Genomic DNA, 19,147 nt, shown 5'->3' with positions numbered 1-19,147 from the left:
TAGTGGGCTTGTCCGGATGATGCATCACGATGGCAGCCAGTCATGAGCCCCAACCGAGCACATGCCCTCATTGTCATTCTTGACTAGGGCATTCTCCAGCTCCACTGTGTCGATCAGTCAGGCCTTTTCTCGTTAAGCAGACAAGTTAGCACGCTATAGTGCTGAGTATGAAGGGAACGATCATGGACCCGCGTTCGACGAGCATTTGTGCCTGGCCGTCTGATTTGTTGTTGGTTCCTTGCTGAATTATCGGGCAGATCATTTCAGCCAATGATCCACCCACATGCCTCGGCGTTCAGGGGTATCTTACTGGTGATATGATTGGTCTTTACGGGTGGGTCACCGGGCATCAGGAACTCATCTTATGTAAGCCTAGTAAATGCAGTCAGGTGACTGCACGGTCAGGTGGAAGAATCAAAGGGCAAGTTGCTGACCATGAGATCTGTTGAACTGACTTCATACTCAATGATTCGGGTGCCGACATGGCTTGATGTGTTGCTTAGTATGCTGTAGAGGTCCGGCTTAATGTCCTCACCGAACTAGATAGCAAGAGCGCTACCATAGCTATAGACAGACTCTCAAGTGAAAAGATATGCAAGGGAAAAATATGACAACGATACTAATAATGAAAAGGCATCAACTCCGTCAGTCACATAGGGTTAGGATTCATCTAACCCTGAATCATCTACAATCGAACTTGCTCCTACTTAGCCTAAGATGGACCCCGATTCGTAGCAACCCCAGAAGTGGTAATATCTATGCCCCCTGCCTCCTTTCACGTTACTCCTTTACAGCCTTAGCATCAGTCACTTGCCAGGCCTTAGCTAGATGCCTAGATATAGTCCCATGAGTATTCAAATACAACGACTACTACGACCACGACCACCAAAATTTTCAGCTGAGGCATATAACCCTATCCTATGCGGGTGGTACCTTGCGATATGAGTTTGATGTCTCAGATAGTACTGAGCGGGTGACAGTCTAATCATGCCGTGCCCAAGAACCTTCCTCTTGATACATATACGTACTGAATACATAGCCAGGTCTCTAGAACCAAGGTCCTTATGCAATGGGTCGATCAACAGCTCAAGCAACTGATTACAAGCGCGAAAACTTGCTAACAAAATTACGATATTGCCCCTCAAAGTCGGGGCTCATCAAGTCACCGGAAAAGATTGGAAATGGGGATATGTCACGATAAGTTGGGGGTCAATCCATGCCCCCACAATCCGGATAGCTGTATTTGAGGAGCGATCAAGTAAAAGTAGAATGATTATGGTTCAATGATTCTATGCTTACGGAACTCACGCCGGAATTATCCTGTGAAGTTCGCTGGGCAGCAAACCTAGCAGCTCTTTGGGACTACCGCTGGTTAATGCTGAAATTATTCCAAGTAGGGGGAGAGAGGTTTGATTCGGGAAAGGTCAGAATCCCGTTCATGAGGCTCGAAACCTGACGCTTGGAAGGCCTACGCAAGATGCATGTAGATCTTGTTACCGAATAATGGTGTACGGATGGGGGACAAATTCCGAAGTAAGAGACTTGAGTGCCTGAATGACCAACATGTTCATTTTGAAGGCCCGCTAATGGAGACACAAGTGGACAACTGTTTGTGAGGTTTATCCTGCTATCATCCCGGATGGGTTCAAGGGAAGTGATACTTTCGGGACCGATTTGAATCAAGGTGTTTGAGCACGTTGCTTCCTCACTCGCTTCAAGTACAGCAAAGACTACTCAGGGGATTCCGTGTATGCAAAACTAAGCTTGGCGATGAGGATCCGCGGCAGCTGGTCGATGCCCATGACCTCATGGATAAGTGTGCTGGCTTTAGACACCTATTTGGCGTAGAAATGGATCTTTTTTGAGAAGATTATGAAGACCAAACAGACCATTGTGCTAGAAACCTGATTCATGTTGACCTATACAGTGTCATTCCACAATGAGTGTGGATATCCCAGAATTCGTGGACGCATGTTACCTTGTTGCAATCGACCCTACTGCTGTGCCGCATGATGGCCTATACCATGCTAGAGACACCGACATCAAGATGTGGAACATTCTACCTCCGGTGGTGACCTGACAGGCTCTGCTGGAAGACAGTTACATGAAGGGTTTCAAGGCCCAATTCTTTGGTTCCGAGCAAACCAATCTTGAATTATCCTAGACTTCAGACCTGGGGCTGGTGCAGAAATTGCCTTGCACGTCTTGGTGATGGCCACACCACTTGTGCCATTTGTTGAGTCCTTCTTCTCAACAGTGAGCGATGTGGGCTTTGAGGGATTGAAGAAAATTAAGGTTGATAGTTCGGCAAAGGAAGGTGGAAGGCTGCACCTTCCGAGGTGAAAGATGCTTTTGTCAAACGGCTGCGCTCCGAGAGTGATTAGATCGCTTAGGAAGATGTACTATCAGAGCTAGGTAAAGGGATAGAGAGCTGTATGCAAGGAGTTTCTTTTCTCAGGGTTAGAGCGTGGTCAACTGAAAGCAGGTGCTCACGGAAAGTTTTCGGCAGATGGCAAAACATCACACGGCATGTCTTCGAGAAAAGCAAAGTAAGGGGAAACGAGTTGCTCCCTTTGCACACCAAAAAGTACAATGCATGTACATTTGAGGCGACGCAAACCAAGACTAAACGAGGTTGGCCGGATGCATCCATGCCACAGTAATCCGACACGGAGGGATATATCCTGACTGAAGCACCTCTGGGGTATACGTATACCCGACATCGTGATGGTCAAGCAAGTCACACCCCCTTGGTGGTAAAAGATTCTGGGAAGTCCGGATGAACGGGGCGCAGGTTAGCTTGCTCCTGGTGCATGAAAAAAGCGCCACTTGATGCACTTGTGCTTGGCAAAACGGATTCCAATTTGCTACTGGATCGGAGCAATGAGTGTTTGGTGATGGCAAGGGGACAGTCGCGTGGGTGATTCGCTCCTTCACTGCCACTTGGTACATCTGTCAAGGCAGCGACTGCTCACTTGCAGGGGGCTTTATTGCTCATCCTGCAAGATATAGACAGCCACAATGATTGACGATGCTTATCGTGATGGTCATCAAGGCCACGAAGCCAGGGAAGACGTGTGAATGGGGACTTTTCAGGCTACATCCGTTAGCAGTGTAGCGTCTCTCGTCATTCCGAAAGCCATGATATGTGCGGAAGGTATATTCCCACACTTGGTCCACACTTAACCCAATAGAAAGGCAACGATAAGGCGCTTGAATGCTTCTGCTCACCGACTCTGCATCAGTCGGTTCGATCCGGCGATGTCAGCTAGGATGCATTTCAGCTGGGATACATTCTCTTTCCCCTCTCTTGACAGTCTGGGTCAGGATAAAACCAACACAATCGTCATCATGGGTCAAACTTAGTCCGCACCCCCTCCAGTGATTGCTGTGCACACTGATGGCATGATATTTCGAGGATGCAGCTACCACGACCAGCAGAGTTCTTGCTGAGCCTACCAGTCACCGTGAAGGCGCCCCCCTAGCGTGGCGTAGCAACGCTCGCCAGTGGACGGAAAAACCCACTCGACACCTCCGCACAATTTCTCCGGACGTATCCACCGACGGCCTCCAACTCACTCCATTCCCCCGGAAATGCTGGATCCAGCACCAGGTGCGGGGAGAAATGGGGTCGCTTCTGCGGGTGAGTGGGTATCATCGTCACCGATGCTGGGGGTTCTCTCCCATCCCCTATGAGATGTCTGCTTGGCTGACCTAAGTGTTCTCTAGCCTTTCTCTAGCATGGGGATCCGGCGGCTTACTAGGAATGGGGATGACAATGATAAATATCCACAAGGGTTCCGGGGGAAGTCAGCCCTCTGGCTTCTCCCTTGGTTCTCTTCTCTGGGAATGCCCTGTGCTGCTAGGATCAATTATCAATTGCCTACCAGTTCCTGGACAATTCTCCCACCATGGGCCTCTTCAAAAACTATCGTGTGTATATTCTCACAGCAGTGGCCTATTCTGGGTCACTTCTTTTCGGTATGCTTGCACCTCTCGAATTAATCCAGGCGTGCTGAGAACTAATCGGTGGTCGATGATTGCTAGGCTATGATACGGGTGTGATGGGTAGTGTCCTTTCCTTGGACAGCTTCAAGGAAGATTTTGGACTACCTACTGGCTCCTCCGGCTTTGCATCCTCCAAGAATTCCGACATCTCTTCCAATGTCGTCTCGTTGCTGACCGCGGGTTGCTTCTTCGGCGCTATCTTCGCTGCCCCTCTCAACGAGCGCATCGGACGACGCTACTCCCTAATGATCTTCTCCGTTATCTTCCTCATCGGGGCGGCTGTTCAAGTCGCCTCTCTGCACTCCATTGGTCAGATCTATGGTGGTCGTGTCATCGCCGGCTTGGGCATTGGCGGGATGTCCAGTATCACGCCCGTCTTTGTGAGCGAAAACTGCCCCCCGCATATCCGTGGTCGAGTTGCTGGGATGTTCCAGGAGTTCCTGGTCATTGGAAGCACTTTCGCCTACTGGCTAGACTACGGTGTCTCCATCCACATTCCTTCGAGCACAAAGCAATGGCGTGTCCCCGTAGCCATCCAGCTTATCCCCGGCGGGCTCATGCTCCTTGGCCTTTTCTTCCTCAAGGAGTCCCCTCGTTGGCTGACTGGCAAGGGGCGCCATGAAGAGGCTCTTCACTCTCTTGCATACATCAGAAACGAATCTCCAAACAGTGAAGCTGTTCAGAAAGAGATCGCGGAGATCAGGGCAGCCATTGCCGAGGAAGCAGCCGCCACAGAGGGTCTGACCTATAAGGAGTTCCTCCAAAAGAGTAACCTCAAACGCTTCGGGTTTGCTTTTGTTCTCATGCTCTCACAGCAATGGTCGGGAACCAACAGTATAGGCTACTATGCCCCGGAGATCTTTCAAACAATCGGTCTTAGTGCGACCAACTCCTCTCTTTTCGCCACTGGTGTCTATGGAACTGTCAAGGTGGTCGCAACAGCTATTTTCCTGTTCGTCGGTATTGACCGCTGGGGCCGTAAGCTCAGTCTGATCGGAGGCTCCATCTGGATGGCTAGCATGATGTTTATCATTGGTGCTGTCTTGGCCACACACCCCCCTGACACCAGCGCCGGTGGCGTTTCCCAGGCCTCCATCGCCATGGTCGTCATGATCTATCTCTACGTCATTGGCTATTCCGCTTCATGGGGTCCTACCCCTTGGGTGTATGTGAGCGAGGTAAGAACAAGACCCCTGGCCCCTTCATCCTCACGCCAAATTTCACAACAGCCCAGCTGACACATCTCATAGATCTTCCCAACCCGTCTACGCGCTTACGGCGTTGGTCTCGCCGCCACATCCCAATGGCTCTGGAGCTTCGTAGTCACCGAAATCACCCCCAAAGCCGTCCACAACATCGGCTGGCGCACCTTCCTCATGTTCGGCATTTTCTGCGCCGCCATGGGTGTCTTCGTCGTCATCTTCGCCAAGGAGACCAAAGGCCGCAGTCTCGAAGACATGGACATCCTCTTCGGTGCCGTCGATGAGGCTGACCGTCGTGCTGCAGTGGAACACTCCATGCATAAGCGCGGTTCCACACACATCGAGGATTTGGACGACGAGGAAGCCGAACGTGTCCGCAACGAGCAACAAAACAAGGTCTAGCTGGGCTAGATCGATCACATGCATGTATAAACGAACCCAATTTCCTGGGAATGACTGAATGGTATAAGACGGGGCAAGGCAAACCAAATTAGATAGATCTAGATGGGTACCTAGAGGCGGGGCTTACATCGGTTTGTTTGCTTGGATTCGGGTTGTGTTTGTGTTTGTTAGACAGGACCGCACAAGACTAGATTCTATCCCCGGCTGGACTGATGTTGTGTGATATGCAAGTTTCTTTTTCCTCCTCATCGTCTTCTCCTTCCTTTGTCTAGTAAAGAATACTGGGTTACAACTACGTCGTACAGCCTGGACCAATCTCACTTCCAACTAGATCCATACATAGACAGACATATATGTCCGTGCCCTCCAGGCCCATTCCCTACCGTACGACAACCACTGTACCCCGTACTACCAACACCCTTCGAATCCTACTCACCTATGTAACCTTCAATAAACCATCTAGATGAAAGATTAAAGTAACTCTCATCTCAACCCCCTATTCTTGATTGCTGGTACACTTCGACAGTTGAGCAATATTTAACTTTCTCCTCTCTGGGTTAAGTTTAAGTAACGTCCCGTGCTGATTGATGAATTGATTGAGGGCTTATTCACGTTGTGTATTTTTGTTGTTTTGCTTTTTCGCTTTTTTGCTTTCCCGCGGAGAGGGGAGAAATTACTCTGAGACAGGGGTGGGTTGAGTTTTGCTATATTTGGATTCTTGAATTCTTGGGTTCGTAGATTTGGGGATGGAGGGGTGGTATGTTGTTTTGATGGTTGTCTGTGAGGTAAATGTGTGGTGGAAGGTATCTTTGGGGGTGGTTGGGTTGCAGTGAAGGTGTAAGTGAGATTGAGAGTGAGAGGGTTATAGTGAGTACTACTACTGTTCATTGAAAGGTTGGAGGTTGTGGTAGGTAGCGAGCTGATTGATGATTATGCTAGCCAAGGGTTGGACATGTCACTGGTTGCCTTTGGCTTAGACATGGGGCTTGGGGCTTGGGGCTTCAGGTTGTTTGTGCTTTCCTTTGCCTCTGCTCTTGCCCAGTATTGATGCTGGGGTCTGGTCATGGTAGGGTCAGGTGGAAGTGAGTGTCTCATCCTTGAGCTAGATATACTTGGTGTATAAGCTGTCTGGCAGTTGGTGAGGTTGCATCGAATTTAAGGAAGGCTTATCGATGCCATAAGAACTGAACAGGTTCGCATTTGACCGGAGCTACATTGTCGAAACATCTGATCTCATATCATCTTTCTGTTCCTATGTTTCTCTGGCGCGTTTGGGTCCTTGCGACTCTCTTCTATATACACCTCTCGAGCTTGAAGGGCGCGGTTGCGGATAGCGTTGGAGAATGTCAGTTCCCACGGTTGGCTGAAGCGACAGTGGATCAGCTTCAAGCTGGTCTGCGGAAGGGGTGCTTTGATAGTGTGGATTTAGTCAATGTTCGTGCTCATTCCTTTGGATTTCTTTGCATGGAGGCTGGCGATGCTGATACCTCTCAGGCGTATATCGGTCGCATTGACGAAGTGGATTCGGAATTTGGCACAATTTTGGAATTGAATCCACAGGCATTGAGCATTGCAAAACAACTTGATCGTGAGCGGCGTCGAGGTCGTACTCGGGGGTACGTAATCGTCCATGCACGATTAATTCGTAGCTGCGGCTGACTACTGATGTAGTCCGCTGCATGGGATTCCTGTCTTGATCAAAGATATGATAGGCACAAATGATGGGATGGAAACCGCAGGTATGTTCTTCTATACCACCCAACACTCATGCCTGACTTACACAATCAGCTGGTTCCTGGGCGCTCGTCGGATCCAGAGTCTCTGCCGATTCAACTGTAGCGGCGAAGCTCCGACAAAACGGTCTGATCATCCTAGGCAAGACGAGTTTGTCGGAATGGGCCAACTTCCGCTCGTTAAACTCATCCAATGGTTGGAGCGGGCGAGGGGGTAATACATACGGAGCGTATTATCCTGATCAGGACCCGAATGGAAGTTCGAGTGGTAGTGCTGTTGCGACTGACTTGGGTCTTATTCCATTTGCGTTGGGAACAGAGGTGCGTCAAGATCCTGCCCAAACTTCTAGTAGTACTGATGCCCTAGAAATGGATAGACAGCTGGAAGTATATTGCTTCCAGGTGACAGAAACAACATTGTCGGCATTAAGCCAACTGTCGGGCTTACATCACGGTACATGGTCATCCCTATCAGCGAGCGCCAGGATACGGTTGGCCCGTTGGCTAGAACCGTCAAAGATGCAGCCATGCTGTTACAAGCCATTGCTGGTCAGGATCCAAAAGACAATTACACCATGGCCTCGCCATTTGGTGAAAGGCTCCCGGACTACTTGGCGGCTTGCAAGCTGTCCGGGTTCCAAGGCAAGCGCATTGGTATCCCTCGAAATGTCATCGATTACCTGGGCCCGGCAGGCACCCCAATAACCTCAGCCTTTGAAACAGCAGTCTCCGTGATAAGCCGAGCAGGCGCTACTGTAGTCGACAATGCCAACTTCACTGCATACAGTAGCTTCTATGATAGTCTGAACCCGGCCATTGTCGAGGCCGCCGACTTTACGACGAACATCGCAACTTATCTGTCGAAACTGAAACGGAACCCAATTAATATCCTCAGCCTGGAGGATATCAGATACCATACCCAGCACAATCCATGGGAGGACTATCCGTCGCGCGACACGGGGATATGGGACCAAGTGATTGCCCTTGGACTGAACAACACATCGCCGGCCTTTTGGCCATTGTATCAGGAGACCCTCTATTTCGGTGAGGAAGGAGGCTTGCTGGGGGCTCTATCGCGCAATAATCTTGATGCTGTCATCCTTCCTACTCTTGTCGCCTACGGCATCCCTGCTATTCTCGGTACGCCGGTTATCACCGTCCCTCTCGGGGCATATCCAGATGGGACTCCGGTTGAACACAACAGCCGCGGCGATCTAGTGCAACGCGCCCCTGGAATCCCTTTCGGCATCAGCTTTCTGGGCCCGAAGTGGAGCGAAGAGCAGTTGATAGGCATGGCCTATGCATTTGAGCAGCGGACGCTCGTCCGTGATCAGCTCAGACGATACTTGGAGGCGTGTACCGAGCTAGAGGACGTGATATAGTTTCAGGGGTTGTCAAGTTTGTCATTTCTGATTCGCTTCGGCATGAGTGTATCTATCACAAAGACATAGTATAGTCGATTCCACGAAAACAGGTTGACCCGTGGGATGCAAGCCTTTGGTACTCGGTAGGCAGCTGAAGGGACTGAAAGGGGAACCCCTCCTTACTTCACCGGAAGGGGTTTAGCGCCGGCCGCCCGATAAGAAGATGGAGAAAGTCTTCCGAGCGCGGGGCGCCTCGGGCTGGAATGCTGCAAGCATACCTCTGACTTACATTGACTGGAGCTCGACCCGACTCTCTCAATGAGTGGCCTTGAGCAAACATGCGCGTCTTTGCGCGCCCAAATTGCTGCCACCGAAGAACAACTTGCCGGCCTGAAACGTGAGCTCCAAATCGCAGAGGAGGCCGCCGCGAAATCTAAAGCAGAGGCTGTGGGGGACGATGAAGTGGCTCCTGGGAGGCGGTGGCCGCTCCTGGATGAAGAATACCGGCGCTATGGAAGACAGATGATTGTACCACAGCTAGGAATTCAAGGTTCGTGGTCGACCTACCGACTCTTGGAGACCTAAGACCTCGTTTTGCTAATCCGTGCTTCGTCACCCAGGCCAATTGAAACTCAGATCGGCAAAGGTTCTGATCGTGGGAGCTGGTGGATTAGGATGTCCAGCAGCATTATATCTTGCCGGAGCTGGTGTGGGCACTCTGGGGCTGGTCGACGGGGATGCGGTGGAGTCGTCGAATCTCCATCGTCAAATTATACACAGGTCCAAGAATGTCGGCAAGCTGAAGGTGGATAGTGCGATTGAGTATCTACAGGAGTGAGTTGCTCCCGGGCATCCCGGGTGGATTGACATTGTCGATGCAGCATGCTGATGCGGACTGCTCCTTACTAGGCTGAACCCTCACCCCAAGTACATCGCTCATAGAGAACATCTGTCGCCCGAAGCAGCGCCGGATATCTTTAGCAACTACGACCTGGTTCTCGATTGTACCGATAACCCTGCGACTCGATACCTCATCTCGGATACTGCAGTACTCCTGGGTAAACCCTTGGTGTCAGCATCTGCCCTGCGGACCGAAGGTCAACTGATGGTGTTGAACAACCCTCCCCGGCCCGCAGGCGATAAGACTGGAGGCCCTTGCTACCGCTGCGTGTTTCCGAAGCCACCACCGGCGAATACTGTTACGAGCTGCGCGGATGGGGGTATTCTCGGCCCCGTGGTTGGTACAATGGGCGTTTTGCAGGCGCTGGAAGCCATCAAGGTCATCACGGCGGAAGAAACAAGTCCGCCTACTCCACCGTCTTTGCATATCTTCTCGGCGTATTCTACGCCTCTTTTCCGCACCATAAAACTACGCTCTCGTCGGCCCAATTGCGCGGTATGCTCTGCTGAGGCCAGCGTAACGGTGGATACTGTACGCTCGGGGTCTACCGATTATGTCTTCTTCTGTGGAACTGCGGATCCAGAGAACTTGCTCTCACCAGAGGAACGTATCACGCCGCTTGAGTACCGCACGAAACACCGTGGTGGGGGGCAAAAGGAGCCGACGATCATCGATGTGAGAGAGAAGGTCCAGTTCGACATCTGTAGCCTGGAGAATAGCATCAACATCCCGATGTCCACGATCTTAGCTTCTGCTTTCAGCTCGGTGAACACTGGGGATTCTTCAGCCGACGGATTGCCCACGTTGCCCTCATGGGTGCCATCGGACGTGGCCTCGTCGACGTCTACTGACCCTGTATATGTGGTGTGTCGTCTTGGCAACGACTCCCAGGTCGCTGTCAAAAGGCTGAAGGAGCTGGGCTTGGATCGAGAAGGACAGAGGATAGTGGCCGACATTCGAGGGGGTTTTCGCGCTTGGAAAGAACAGGTTGACCCTGAATGGCCGGAGTATTAGAGAAGTAGAGTCGTATGTATATAGCTTGATAGAAAAGTAGAGTGCTCGATGGAAGACATTGTGATAGGGGTGAGAAGCTGAATCGTTAGAATAAAGAAGATGAAGGGTAGAATCGACTGCCGAGAGAAAAAAAGGGGCATGCTAAAAACAAATCCCCGAAGGGATTCGTACCCACGATGCTATTGAGCCAGGTGGAGACAAATGGTCGTGATGAACGACCGCTCGACTATTGGGGAGCTAACATAAAAGTACGATTATGAGAACTGCGTCTTGTTGGGATCCCTAAACTTGCCATTGGAGAATTAGCCATCAAATTCTTCGGCCACTGAAACCATGCCTCAATGCCTGTCCTCCAAGACCTCAGCAAGATCTCGGTAACTTTCTTGAGGGTTGGAGTTGCATTTCGGGCCTAATCCCGACTCTTACCACAGCGACAGTAATCTCCTTGCATCTTCAGTGCTCCTCTATTGTAACTTGTAACAAACCACCACTGCCCTCTTTGCTACCGTATGACGCATTTCCCCCCTCGACTGGAGCGATGATCGACCAACGGCCGCAAAATATACCACGGCATGATGTCGATTCCTGCAGGCCGGTGGGTCAAGCCAACCACCACGCGGAATAATCCCCGTCTTTCTGGAGCCGTCACGAACCGACGATTCCGTACCGAGATCCGACTCGTCAGTCGCGGCTTCACTCTCATCCGCAACCTTGCAAAGGAGCCGTAAGGCCCATTATCACGCCTGAACCTGCTTATCAGCGATGTCAACAGTCCCGACTCGGTGAAGAGTGGTCGCGCTCTTGGCACACGGCCCAGGCTCCACTTGGGAAAGTTCGCGGCCGATCGCCACTGACTGCAACCCAAGACGCTGGGAAGCAGAACTCGAAGCTTCGCTATTTTTCCGACCTGCTGCTCCGGGGGTTGAAGCAAACGCGAAAATACACGCGACCTGCCTACAAACCTGCTAGAGCAGATTACGCAATTCCCTGTCTCCATCTACATCTCACCCAACCAGCGTCAAGCCGCTTTGCGAGAGTTTAACCGGCCTGCAACTGGCGTCGCCGATCCAATCACGTGGTCTGGGGAAGTAGGCCTGTCGATGAGGGGGCCGGCACGAGCCCCAGAATTCAGCATTGATCCCATCGGCTATTAGGGGGTGAGGAAAGTGAGGACCCCTGTCGTCGATAGGGAAAGGCTTCAGGATGGCAACTCAAGTCGACTCAGACCAGTCTTCGTCGCAGGCGTACTCTGGCGACGATAGCCAGCCGAATCGCGAATGGAAGCTTTTCGGCAAGGTGAAAAATGCCTGGAAGAAGCTGGAATTGGATATGCCGACTCTGCTTCTCATGATGAAGTATGGCCTATATCCGTCACTGCTGTGCGTAGAAGACTAACTGACTTCGCAGGGGTGCCCTGCCACCGACAATTTGTGTCGCGATGTACGATTCCCCAGACTCTTGGCTTGCTATGGTAGACTGACAGACAAAAGGTACCAAGCGAATGCTGTTTCATCGCTATTTAACACTGTCGGATACTTTGTGGCTATCATCTCTGTTTTAGGGTTCTCGATCATGCCTCGTGCCAAGTTCATCCAGATGCTGGTGCTTGATGTGTTGGCAGCTTGCGTCGCGTCGGCTGTCGCTCTACTCATGATGTATTCATGCATCAAGGCACGTCAGCACACCGAGTCTGCTGCCGATGCTGCCAGCGGCAGCGCCTCATCCGCGCCGTATAATTCGTCTGCAGCAGCGGTCAGTGGTGTCTGGTTGTTTTTCGAAATCTACGCGGTTCACACGTTCCGGGCCAAGTTCCAGCAATTCCAATTCCCCGTCATCATCTATTCGATCGTTGCCAATGTTACGTTTACATATGCTTCTCGGCTCGCGACTATGACCGCGGGCATCACCCTTGTCAAGAAGTTGCTCGAAGCATGTTTGACCGGACTGGGAATTGCGACGGGCGTCTCGTTGTTCATTCTTCCAATGAGTACTAGAGGGGTTGTCTTTAAACAAATGGCAGGCTACATCGGGTCCCTGCGCGCTGCACTCAATGCCCACACAGCCTACTTCGAGACGTTGGAAAAGGACGACATGTTTGGCCGGGCAGAGACGTACGACTCGACCGTGGAGAAGGTCACTGATAAAGGCAAGGTGTATAGCCCGGAGGCGCAGGCTATCCGCACGGCCTGCCAGAAGGTCACAGACCTTCATGCCAAGATACACGGTGACCTGACCTTTGCGAAGCGTGAAATTGCCATCGGGAAGCTTGGACCGGACGATCTCCAGGCGATCTTCCGACATCTGCGCCAGATCATGATTCCCGTAGTCGGCCTCAGCTTTGTTGTGGATATCTTTCAGCGTCTCTCCGACTATAACAAATGGAACCAGCCCATCGACCAGACCGGAACGGAAATCCCCGATGCGGTGCGGCAGCGGGTTAGACAAGAATGGAACGAGATCATGAGGGCCGTTCATGACCCCTTTAGCTCCATGATCCACACCATTGATGGGGGCCTGCAACACGTTTCTCTTTTACTTGAGCTGACTAGGCCACCGAAAACATCGACTGTTAGCAAAGAAACTGACGATGTCGAGGCAACGGCTTGTCCAAAGCCGGGTGAAAAAGGGTTCTCAGAGTTCTATGCAAAGAAAATTCGCGACTTCAAGTACGCTAAGCGGATTGCCTTGCGGAGCTGGAGTGAAGAGAAGGGCATCATCTTGCCGCCTGACTTCTTTGAGCATCCATCGTCCGTGCACCTGGATGTGGATGATATTCCCGACAATGCCTTTGGTGTTGGCCGAGACCGGAGCCGACGGCAGCTGTACCTAATCCTCTATGTAGGCTCTAGAACCACATCTGACCTCGAACTGATACTGACTGATCTAGGTGGAGCAACTGCTCGAATCGACCGGCCACGTCGTCCATGATTTCATCCAGTTTGCGGACGAGAAGGTCGCAAGTGGCAAGCTCGCACGACAGCGCCTTATCATACCGGGCTCCAAGCGTTTGCTGAAATGGCTCATCAGTGCTTTCAAAGCGGACGACTCGCACGAGGACGACAATTTGGGTGGTGATATTAACTCCCAGAGCAACATTCTCCAATTGGGTGAGGCTTACAAGCACCGAAAGAACCCGGAACACTTACCGCCAGAGAATTCACTCCAGAAATTAGGAGATAAGATTAGACTCATTCCTTCGGCGTTGCGCTCACCGGAATCTGCGTATGGCTTCCGAGTAGCCTGTGCCACAATGACCGTGGCGGTGGTCTCCTTTCTTCACGATACGCAGAGCTTCTTTGTCAAGCAGCGATTCGTTTGGGCCATGATCATGGTCAACCTCAGCATGTCACCCACGTCAGGACAAAGCATCTTTGGCTTCGTTCTTCGCCTTCTAGGTACCGTTCTGGCGATGGTGCTCAGCCTTTTGGCCTGGTATATCCCGGGACAGAAGACCCCGGGCATTATCGTCTTCCTCTTCATTTTCTTAACCTGCGTTTTCTATGTGCCGATCAAGCAATTCCGGTTTCGCATCATTGGCATCATCACCATCATTTCGACTACGATGATTGTGGGCTACGAGCTCGAGGTGCGGAAAATCGGAGAGGCCGTGGCTGCTTCAAACGGGCAACAGTACTACCCCATCTACCTCCTTGGACCCTACCGACTGGCCACGGTGGCCGCCGGTATTGCTGTGGCCTTTATCTGGACCTTCTTCCCCTATCCGATCTCAGAGCACTCCGTCCTCCGCCAAAGTCTAGGGGCCTCCTTGTACCTCCTGGCTAACTACTACTCCATCATCCACGAGACAGTATCCGCACGAATGCGAGGCGACGAAGGGGACCTAGCACTAAAGACCTCCTCCGGCCGTCGACTCTTGAAAGCCCGCAACAAAGTATTCTCCAAACAAATGCTCATGCTAAACAACCTCCGAACCTATGCTGGATTCCTCAACTGGGAAGTCGCCATTGGCGGCCGCTTCCCCAAGAGACGCTACAAATCCATCATCACATGCATCGAAAAGTACATTATCACCCACCCACCACCCTCCCCTCCAACAATCATCATGAACATGAACATCCACTAACCAACCCTGACCAGCATCGTAAGCTACCTCAGTCTGCTCGGCTACGCCTCCGACACCCTTCTCCAGCTTGGTGGCGGCGACGACGAATCCGATTCCGCCTGGCTACACGACTTCCGTCGACTCGTCGCCAGTGCGCGCGTCACTACTCACGAGGTCACCACCCTCCTGTGTCTCCTGTCCGCGAGCATCACCAATCAGCAGCCGTTACCACCGTATCTGAAAGCACCGCGACCCTACAGTTTCTCGAAGCGACTAGAAGCCCTGGATAAGGATATTCTCAGTCTGCGACATATTGCGGAGCCGGGCTTTGCTACGTTCTCGGTGTTACAGATCTCGACAAGATGTATTGTCGGTGATGTGGAGAGACTTATGAAGTGAGTGACATCGATCGATTACTTATTGTGTCGCGATGTATTAGTTTATTACATCTAGAATGAGACTAACGAGTACTCAGGGACGTCAAAGCCTTGGTCGGCGAGCTGGACTTTTCGTTCCATGCCGTTAGCACGGCACATAGTGTGAAATCGTCGGCTGAAGTGTCGCGCATTTCGAGACCGTCGTCGCGGAATAAGATGGATTAATGGAATGGGATGAGATGAGAGGAGAGATGTAGATGTATGTGCATACGCGATAGAGATTACGTATAGTTTGGTGTTGGTATAATAGCGCTGATGCCATTGAAATGACTATTACTTATTACTATAGTTAGTCAATGAGACTAGATAGACATGGAACCTGATATCATAAACAATACATATATGAAGAAAAGATAAAATAGTAAACCATCTGCAGTGTACGCGGATAAATCATCGCGCACGCGTCAATGCAGGCATTAACCGGGTACCCCGCTCACTTCCCCATGTTCTCAAACTCTCGTTCCTCGTCGTCCGCCACCCTCAATTACTCCCTGAACAACCCGGTCTTAATTTACTCTATTTTACATACGCAATCAAAAGAAGGAGACTAGCTATCTGACGATCCTCTCAGTCAGCATGACTACAACTACCTCGTCTCCGAGGACGATCCTCGTCACTGGCGCCGCGCATGGCATTGGCCTCGCAACAGCACAACATCTCAACGAGAAATATCGAGACGACAACATTATCCTCACGGATCTTCCGGTCTATAGAACCATTACTGAATACCAGATTAAGACATCCTTCCTGTATCCTGACAAGGCGAGTTTCCTCCCTGCTGATATCCTGGACTGGGGACAGATGACGGCTCTGTTCCGGACCATTGTGCAGCAATACGGTAGGGTGGATGTCGTCGTTGCGAATGCGGGAGTGATGGAGTCGAAACCCGTCTTGGATCTGGAGGATGTGGATGAGCGGACGGGGGAATTGAAGGAGAGTGTGGAGGGCTGGTGGGTCCTGGATGTGAATTTGAAAGGGACGGTTAATAGTATGTTTTCCCTCTCATTTGGTTCTCGGTTACGTGTATGGGGTCTGGGGTTCCAGGCTTGCTGATCATTGAAGCGCTTCGGCTGGCAATGTATCATATGAAAAAGAATGAACGGCCCGGCTCGGTCGTGCTGGTTACTTCGACCTCGGGGTATTTTGGAGGCACGGGTGTCACGGCTTATGTGGCCTCCAAACATGGGGTTGTGGGGTTGCTGCGGGCATCGCAGGTTACAGCGCAGAAGTATGGCATTCGAGTTAATGCAGTTGCACCATTCATGACCCCAACGACCATGACGGCTGGTTTTTCACAGCGCTGGCAGGATGCGGGGCTCGAGACAAACACCCCCGAACGCGTGGCGGAGGTTATTGCGCAGGTCGCGTTGGATACGACCCGGAAAGGGTCTTGTACCCTTGTGAGTGGTCTTGGTAGTCTTGAGTCGTGTGCCAAGAGTTGTGCTAATGCTTGTAGGTCGCTGGAAGATATCTCCGGGAGATGGAATCTACGAGGGCGGCGCTGCTCTCGACATGGCTGGGCGACGACGTTGCTGGCTTCATGGGCAAGGCCATGCGGTTTGTTGCGGATATTGGAGGCTATGTGCTCCCGAGTCGAAGTCGAGCGACTTGATTGCATGTATTCACGTGAAAGATACCTGCTTTAGGTTACCATCGAAGGCTGTGTATGATACCTGAGATCGCTGCTCCGGGGTTAAATCACCGATGTCTGTGCTCGCATACCAGACATTGCGCGGCGGACCATTCGTCCCAGTGGCAAGAGTCGAGCACCGTGTTTCCCGGACAGAAGGAATGTGCGATCACCAATCGGGCAGCTCGTGATCATAGTTGCGCTGAGCCAATCGTCCCAGCTGCCCAGTAACCGGCTCTTATTCCCATATCCAGCTTCGGAGCCAGCTCTCCCCAGAAACATGTGCCTTTACCACGCGGTCTGTGCCCTGCCCCTTGCGCTGGAGACTCAGCATTTGCTTTCTAGATGATGTAGTGGCCCCCCTTCCAAGTTCCAAGACGGTGAGAACATAGTCGGGTGCCTTATTTGAGCGACGCATCCCTCCACGTGTCATGTTCGAATTGTTTCAGTAGCTGAACCTGAGGTCTCCAGCATTGTTCCCTATGGGAGCTGAATATATTGGAATCAGCCATGCGAAGAATGGCCTCGAGTCGCACTTATACAATTACACGAGTTCTCAAAATCTGGTCGAGGTGGTCGACACAGAACATCTGCGCCACAATGCCGCGGAGGATCTGAGGGCAGCGGAATGGAAACCTGGCGTTAAAGAATGGCTAGTTTTTACCTGTGTCTCTCTGCTGATGACAATGGATGCGTTCAACGCCACAGTAGTCCTTCCTCTGATAGCAGTATGTATGTCCGATGCTTCCCCCTATAAGCGGCTGATCACCTGAGATGGGTAGAATCTATCAACCACATCTGAAAAGCCACTGGGAAGCGCGTTATGGATCGAGGCAACGTATCTTCTCGCCAGTGCTGCAAGTCAGCCTTTTTCGGCCATGCTTGCTGCCCTTTTCGGGGTAGGGCCCATTGTGCTCGGTGCCGCTGTACTGGCTACGGTGGGGACTGGTGTGTGTAGCGGCTCCATGAACCTAGCTTGTCTAGTCCCGGGGCGTTTCGTCCAAGGCATGGGATGTGGGGGCGTAATGGCGACTTCACTCTTGATGATGGATGAAGTCATCCCATGTCCGCATCAAGCCCGATTTACCGGGTATATCTTCCAGGCGCGGGTGGCCGGTGCCATATTCGGCCTTATATTTGGCGGAGTCCTCATTGACCACGCTATCTGGACCTTCTATGCCAGCTTCGTCTTCTGCGCACTGGGATTGCTGGTCATCCCGTTCGCTGTTGAGCTGCGAAGATACCAGCGCGCGCCAAAATGCAGGACGGGCGAGCTTGATTGGCAAGGTGCTGCTTTAATTTTCATGGGAATGGGTTGTCTTCTCATAGGGATCAACTGGGGAGGGACCTTGTATGAGTGGAGTAATTGGCATGTGCTGGTACTTCTTAGTGCTGGTGGTGTATCAATGCTGGTTCTAGTTCTCTATGAGCTCTTCTGGGCTGTGCACCCAATATTTTCTTCGGCCGTATTCAACAGCCTTGCAAAGACCATGCTATACCTGGGCAGCTTGCTGCATGGATTTCTCGTGAGTCAATCACCATCTGTCGGGCATAAACCAACTGACGTAGCTCAGATTTCCTGCCATCTGTTGAACTGTTCCTTGTACCTAAGATTAGTCAAAGACCTATCTTCAGCGCTTGAAGGACTCAGCCTGGTCACCATTGCCAGCCCAGCGTTGATACTGCTCATCCTGATAGAAAAGGTGCGACTGCTGCGAAGTCCCAGCCTGCCCCCTTGGATGATCCGAGCCGGGTGGATGTGCAGTATTCTGGCGACAGGATTCTTCATCATTCTGGATTCTGCCACCCCACCCCAAGTATGGGTCTTCATATTCCTTGGCATGGGAATCGGCCATTCCCTCCTTATCTCAGGGTACCATCGAAGCGTGCATAATGTAACGAGCAACCGCAAAGGGAGAGGAGAGTCATCGAGGCAAGATAGTGACCGCTCAGCATCTGGTATTCTCATGTATTCCGTTCTGCGCACGTGGGGGATGTGCATCGCTGTCCCGGTTAGCGGTGCCATCATCTTCAACCGGATTCTCTGGGAAGAGGGAGAAGGAAGCGTGGATTCGAACACACAAACGGGTGAGATCTCGCTGTCTGAGCAGGGCAGAGGTCAGAAGATGATGCTTGTCCATGGGTTTCATATTCTGTGGCGAGTCATGGTGGGCGTTTCTGCTCTGGGGGGTCTCAGCTCACTGTTTGTGCGATAGCGTTGTACATCACCGAGATATAGCAAATGACTCTATGATTATGTTGTATGCAGCAGAATGGACAGTAGAAGTAAAGACTTGGTAGAATTAAGAATGAGGAGCTCCAGAGACCGCTCACTTTGACCTCGTGACATGTTTAGCCTCTACTAGGAAGGAGCGGATGCCAGCCAGACGGCC

General features: G+C 51.6%; 7 protein-coding genes across 7 annotated transcripts; 6 read left to right on the top strand and 1 right to left on the bottom strand.

Annotated features, from left to right (window-relative positions):
• The first annotated feature begins 3,596 nt into the window (after positions 1-3,596).
• On the top strand, positions 3,597-5,840 carry BO80DRAFT_416377 (general substrate transporter). Its single transcript, XM_025718182.1, has 4 exons — positions 3,597-3,643; positions 3,730-3,981; positions 4,048-5,186; positions 5,259-5,840. Exons 2-4 carry the CDS (start codon positions 3,912-3,914, stop codon positions 5,610-5,612), a joined length of 1,563 nt encoding a protein of 520 aa, XP_025570966.1. The 5' UTR covers positions 3,597-3,643; positions 3,730-3,911; the 3' UTR covers positions 5,613-5,840.
• A 1,026-nt stretch (positions 5,841-6,866) lies between these two features.
• Positions 6,867-8,727, top strand: BO80DRAFT_365947 (putative amidase; the record flags this gene model as incomplete). Its single annotated transcript, XM_025716220.1, has 5 exons — positions 6,867-7,040; positions 7,107-7,228; positions 7,284-7,351; positions 7,401-7,666; positions 7,723-8,727. 5 exons carry the CDS (start codon positions 6,867-6,869, stop codon positions 8,725-8,727), a joined length of 1,635 nt encoding a protein of 544 aa, XP_025570965.1.
• A 260-nt stretch (positions 8,728-8,987) lies between these two features.
• On the top strand, positions 8,988-10,885 carry BO80DRAFT_416374 (HesA/MoeB/ThiF family protein). Its single transcript, XM_025718181.1, has 3 exons — positions 8,988-9,259; positions 9,330-9,543; positions 9,619-10,885. Exons 1-3 carry the CDS (start codon positions 9,028-9,030, stop codon positions 10,622-10,624), a joined length of 1,452 nt encoding a protein of 483 aa, XP_025570964.1. The 5' UTR covers positions 8,988-9,027; the 3' UTR covers positions 10,625-10,885.
• Positions 10,876-11,842, bottom strand: BO80DRAFT_220660 (uncharacterized protein). Its single transcript, XM_025714397.1, has one exon. It carries the CDS (start codon positions 11,619-11,621, stop codon positions 11,127-11,129), a length of 495 nt encoding a protein of 164 aa, XP_025570963.1. The 5' UTR covers positions 11,622-11,842; the 3' UTR covers positions 10,876-11,126.
• On the top strand, positions 11,351-15,418 carry BO80DRAFT_468428 (uncharacterized protein). The gene is made up of 6 exons (XM_025722932.1): positions 11,351-11,979; positions 12,032-12,064; positions 12,115-13,462; positions 13,512-14,644; positions 14,723-15,082; positions 15,163-15,418. Exons 1-6 carry the CDS (start codon positions 11,828-11,830, stop codon positions 15,287-15,289), a joined length of 3,153 nt encoding a protein of 1,050 aa, XP_025570962.1. The 5' UTR covers positions 11,351-11,827; the 3' UTR covers positions 15,290-15,418.
• Positions 15,419-15,597: 179 nt separating this feature from the next.
• Positions 15,598-16,777, top strand: BO80DRAFT_220632 (dehydrogenase with different specificitie). Its single transcript, XM_025714396.1, has 3 exons — positions 15,598-16,112; positions 16,187-16,524; positions 16,581-16,777. The coding sequence occupies exons 1-3, from the start codon at positions 15,701-15,703 to the stop codon at positions 16,734-16,736; spliced, it is 906 nt and encodes a 301-aa protein (XP_025570961.1). The 5' UTR covers positions 15,598-15,700; the 3' UTR covers positions 16,737-16,777.
• Positions 16,778-18,970, top strand: BO80DRAFT_483965 (MFS multidrug transporter; the record flags this gene model as incomplete). The annotated part of the gene is made up of 3 exons (XM_025723451.1): positions 16,778-17,482; positions 17,561-18,280; positions 18,329-18,970. Exons 1-3 carry the CDS (start codon positions 17,237-17,239, stop codon positions 18,968-18,970), a joined length of 1,608 nt encoding a protein of 535 aa, XP_025570960.1. The 5' UTR covers positions 16,778-17,236.
• Between the last annotated feature and the right edge of the window lie 177 nt (positions 18,971-19,147).

Source organism: Aspergillus ibericus, assembly GCF_003184845.1.
Source record: "Aspergillus ibericus CBS 121593 unplaced genomic scaffold BO80scaffold_54, whole genome shotgun sequence".
Lineage (NCBI taxonomy): Eukaryota > Fungi > Ascomycota > Eurotiomycetes > Eurotiales > Aspergillaceae > Aspergillus > Aspergillus ibericus.
Note: the sequence above shows the minus strand (reverse complement) of the source record. Positions and strands in the feature narration are given on the sequence as shown.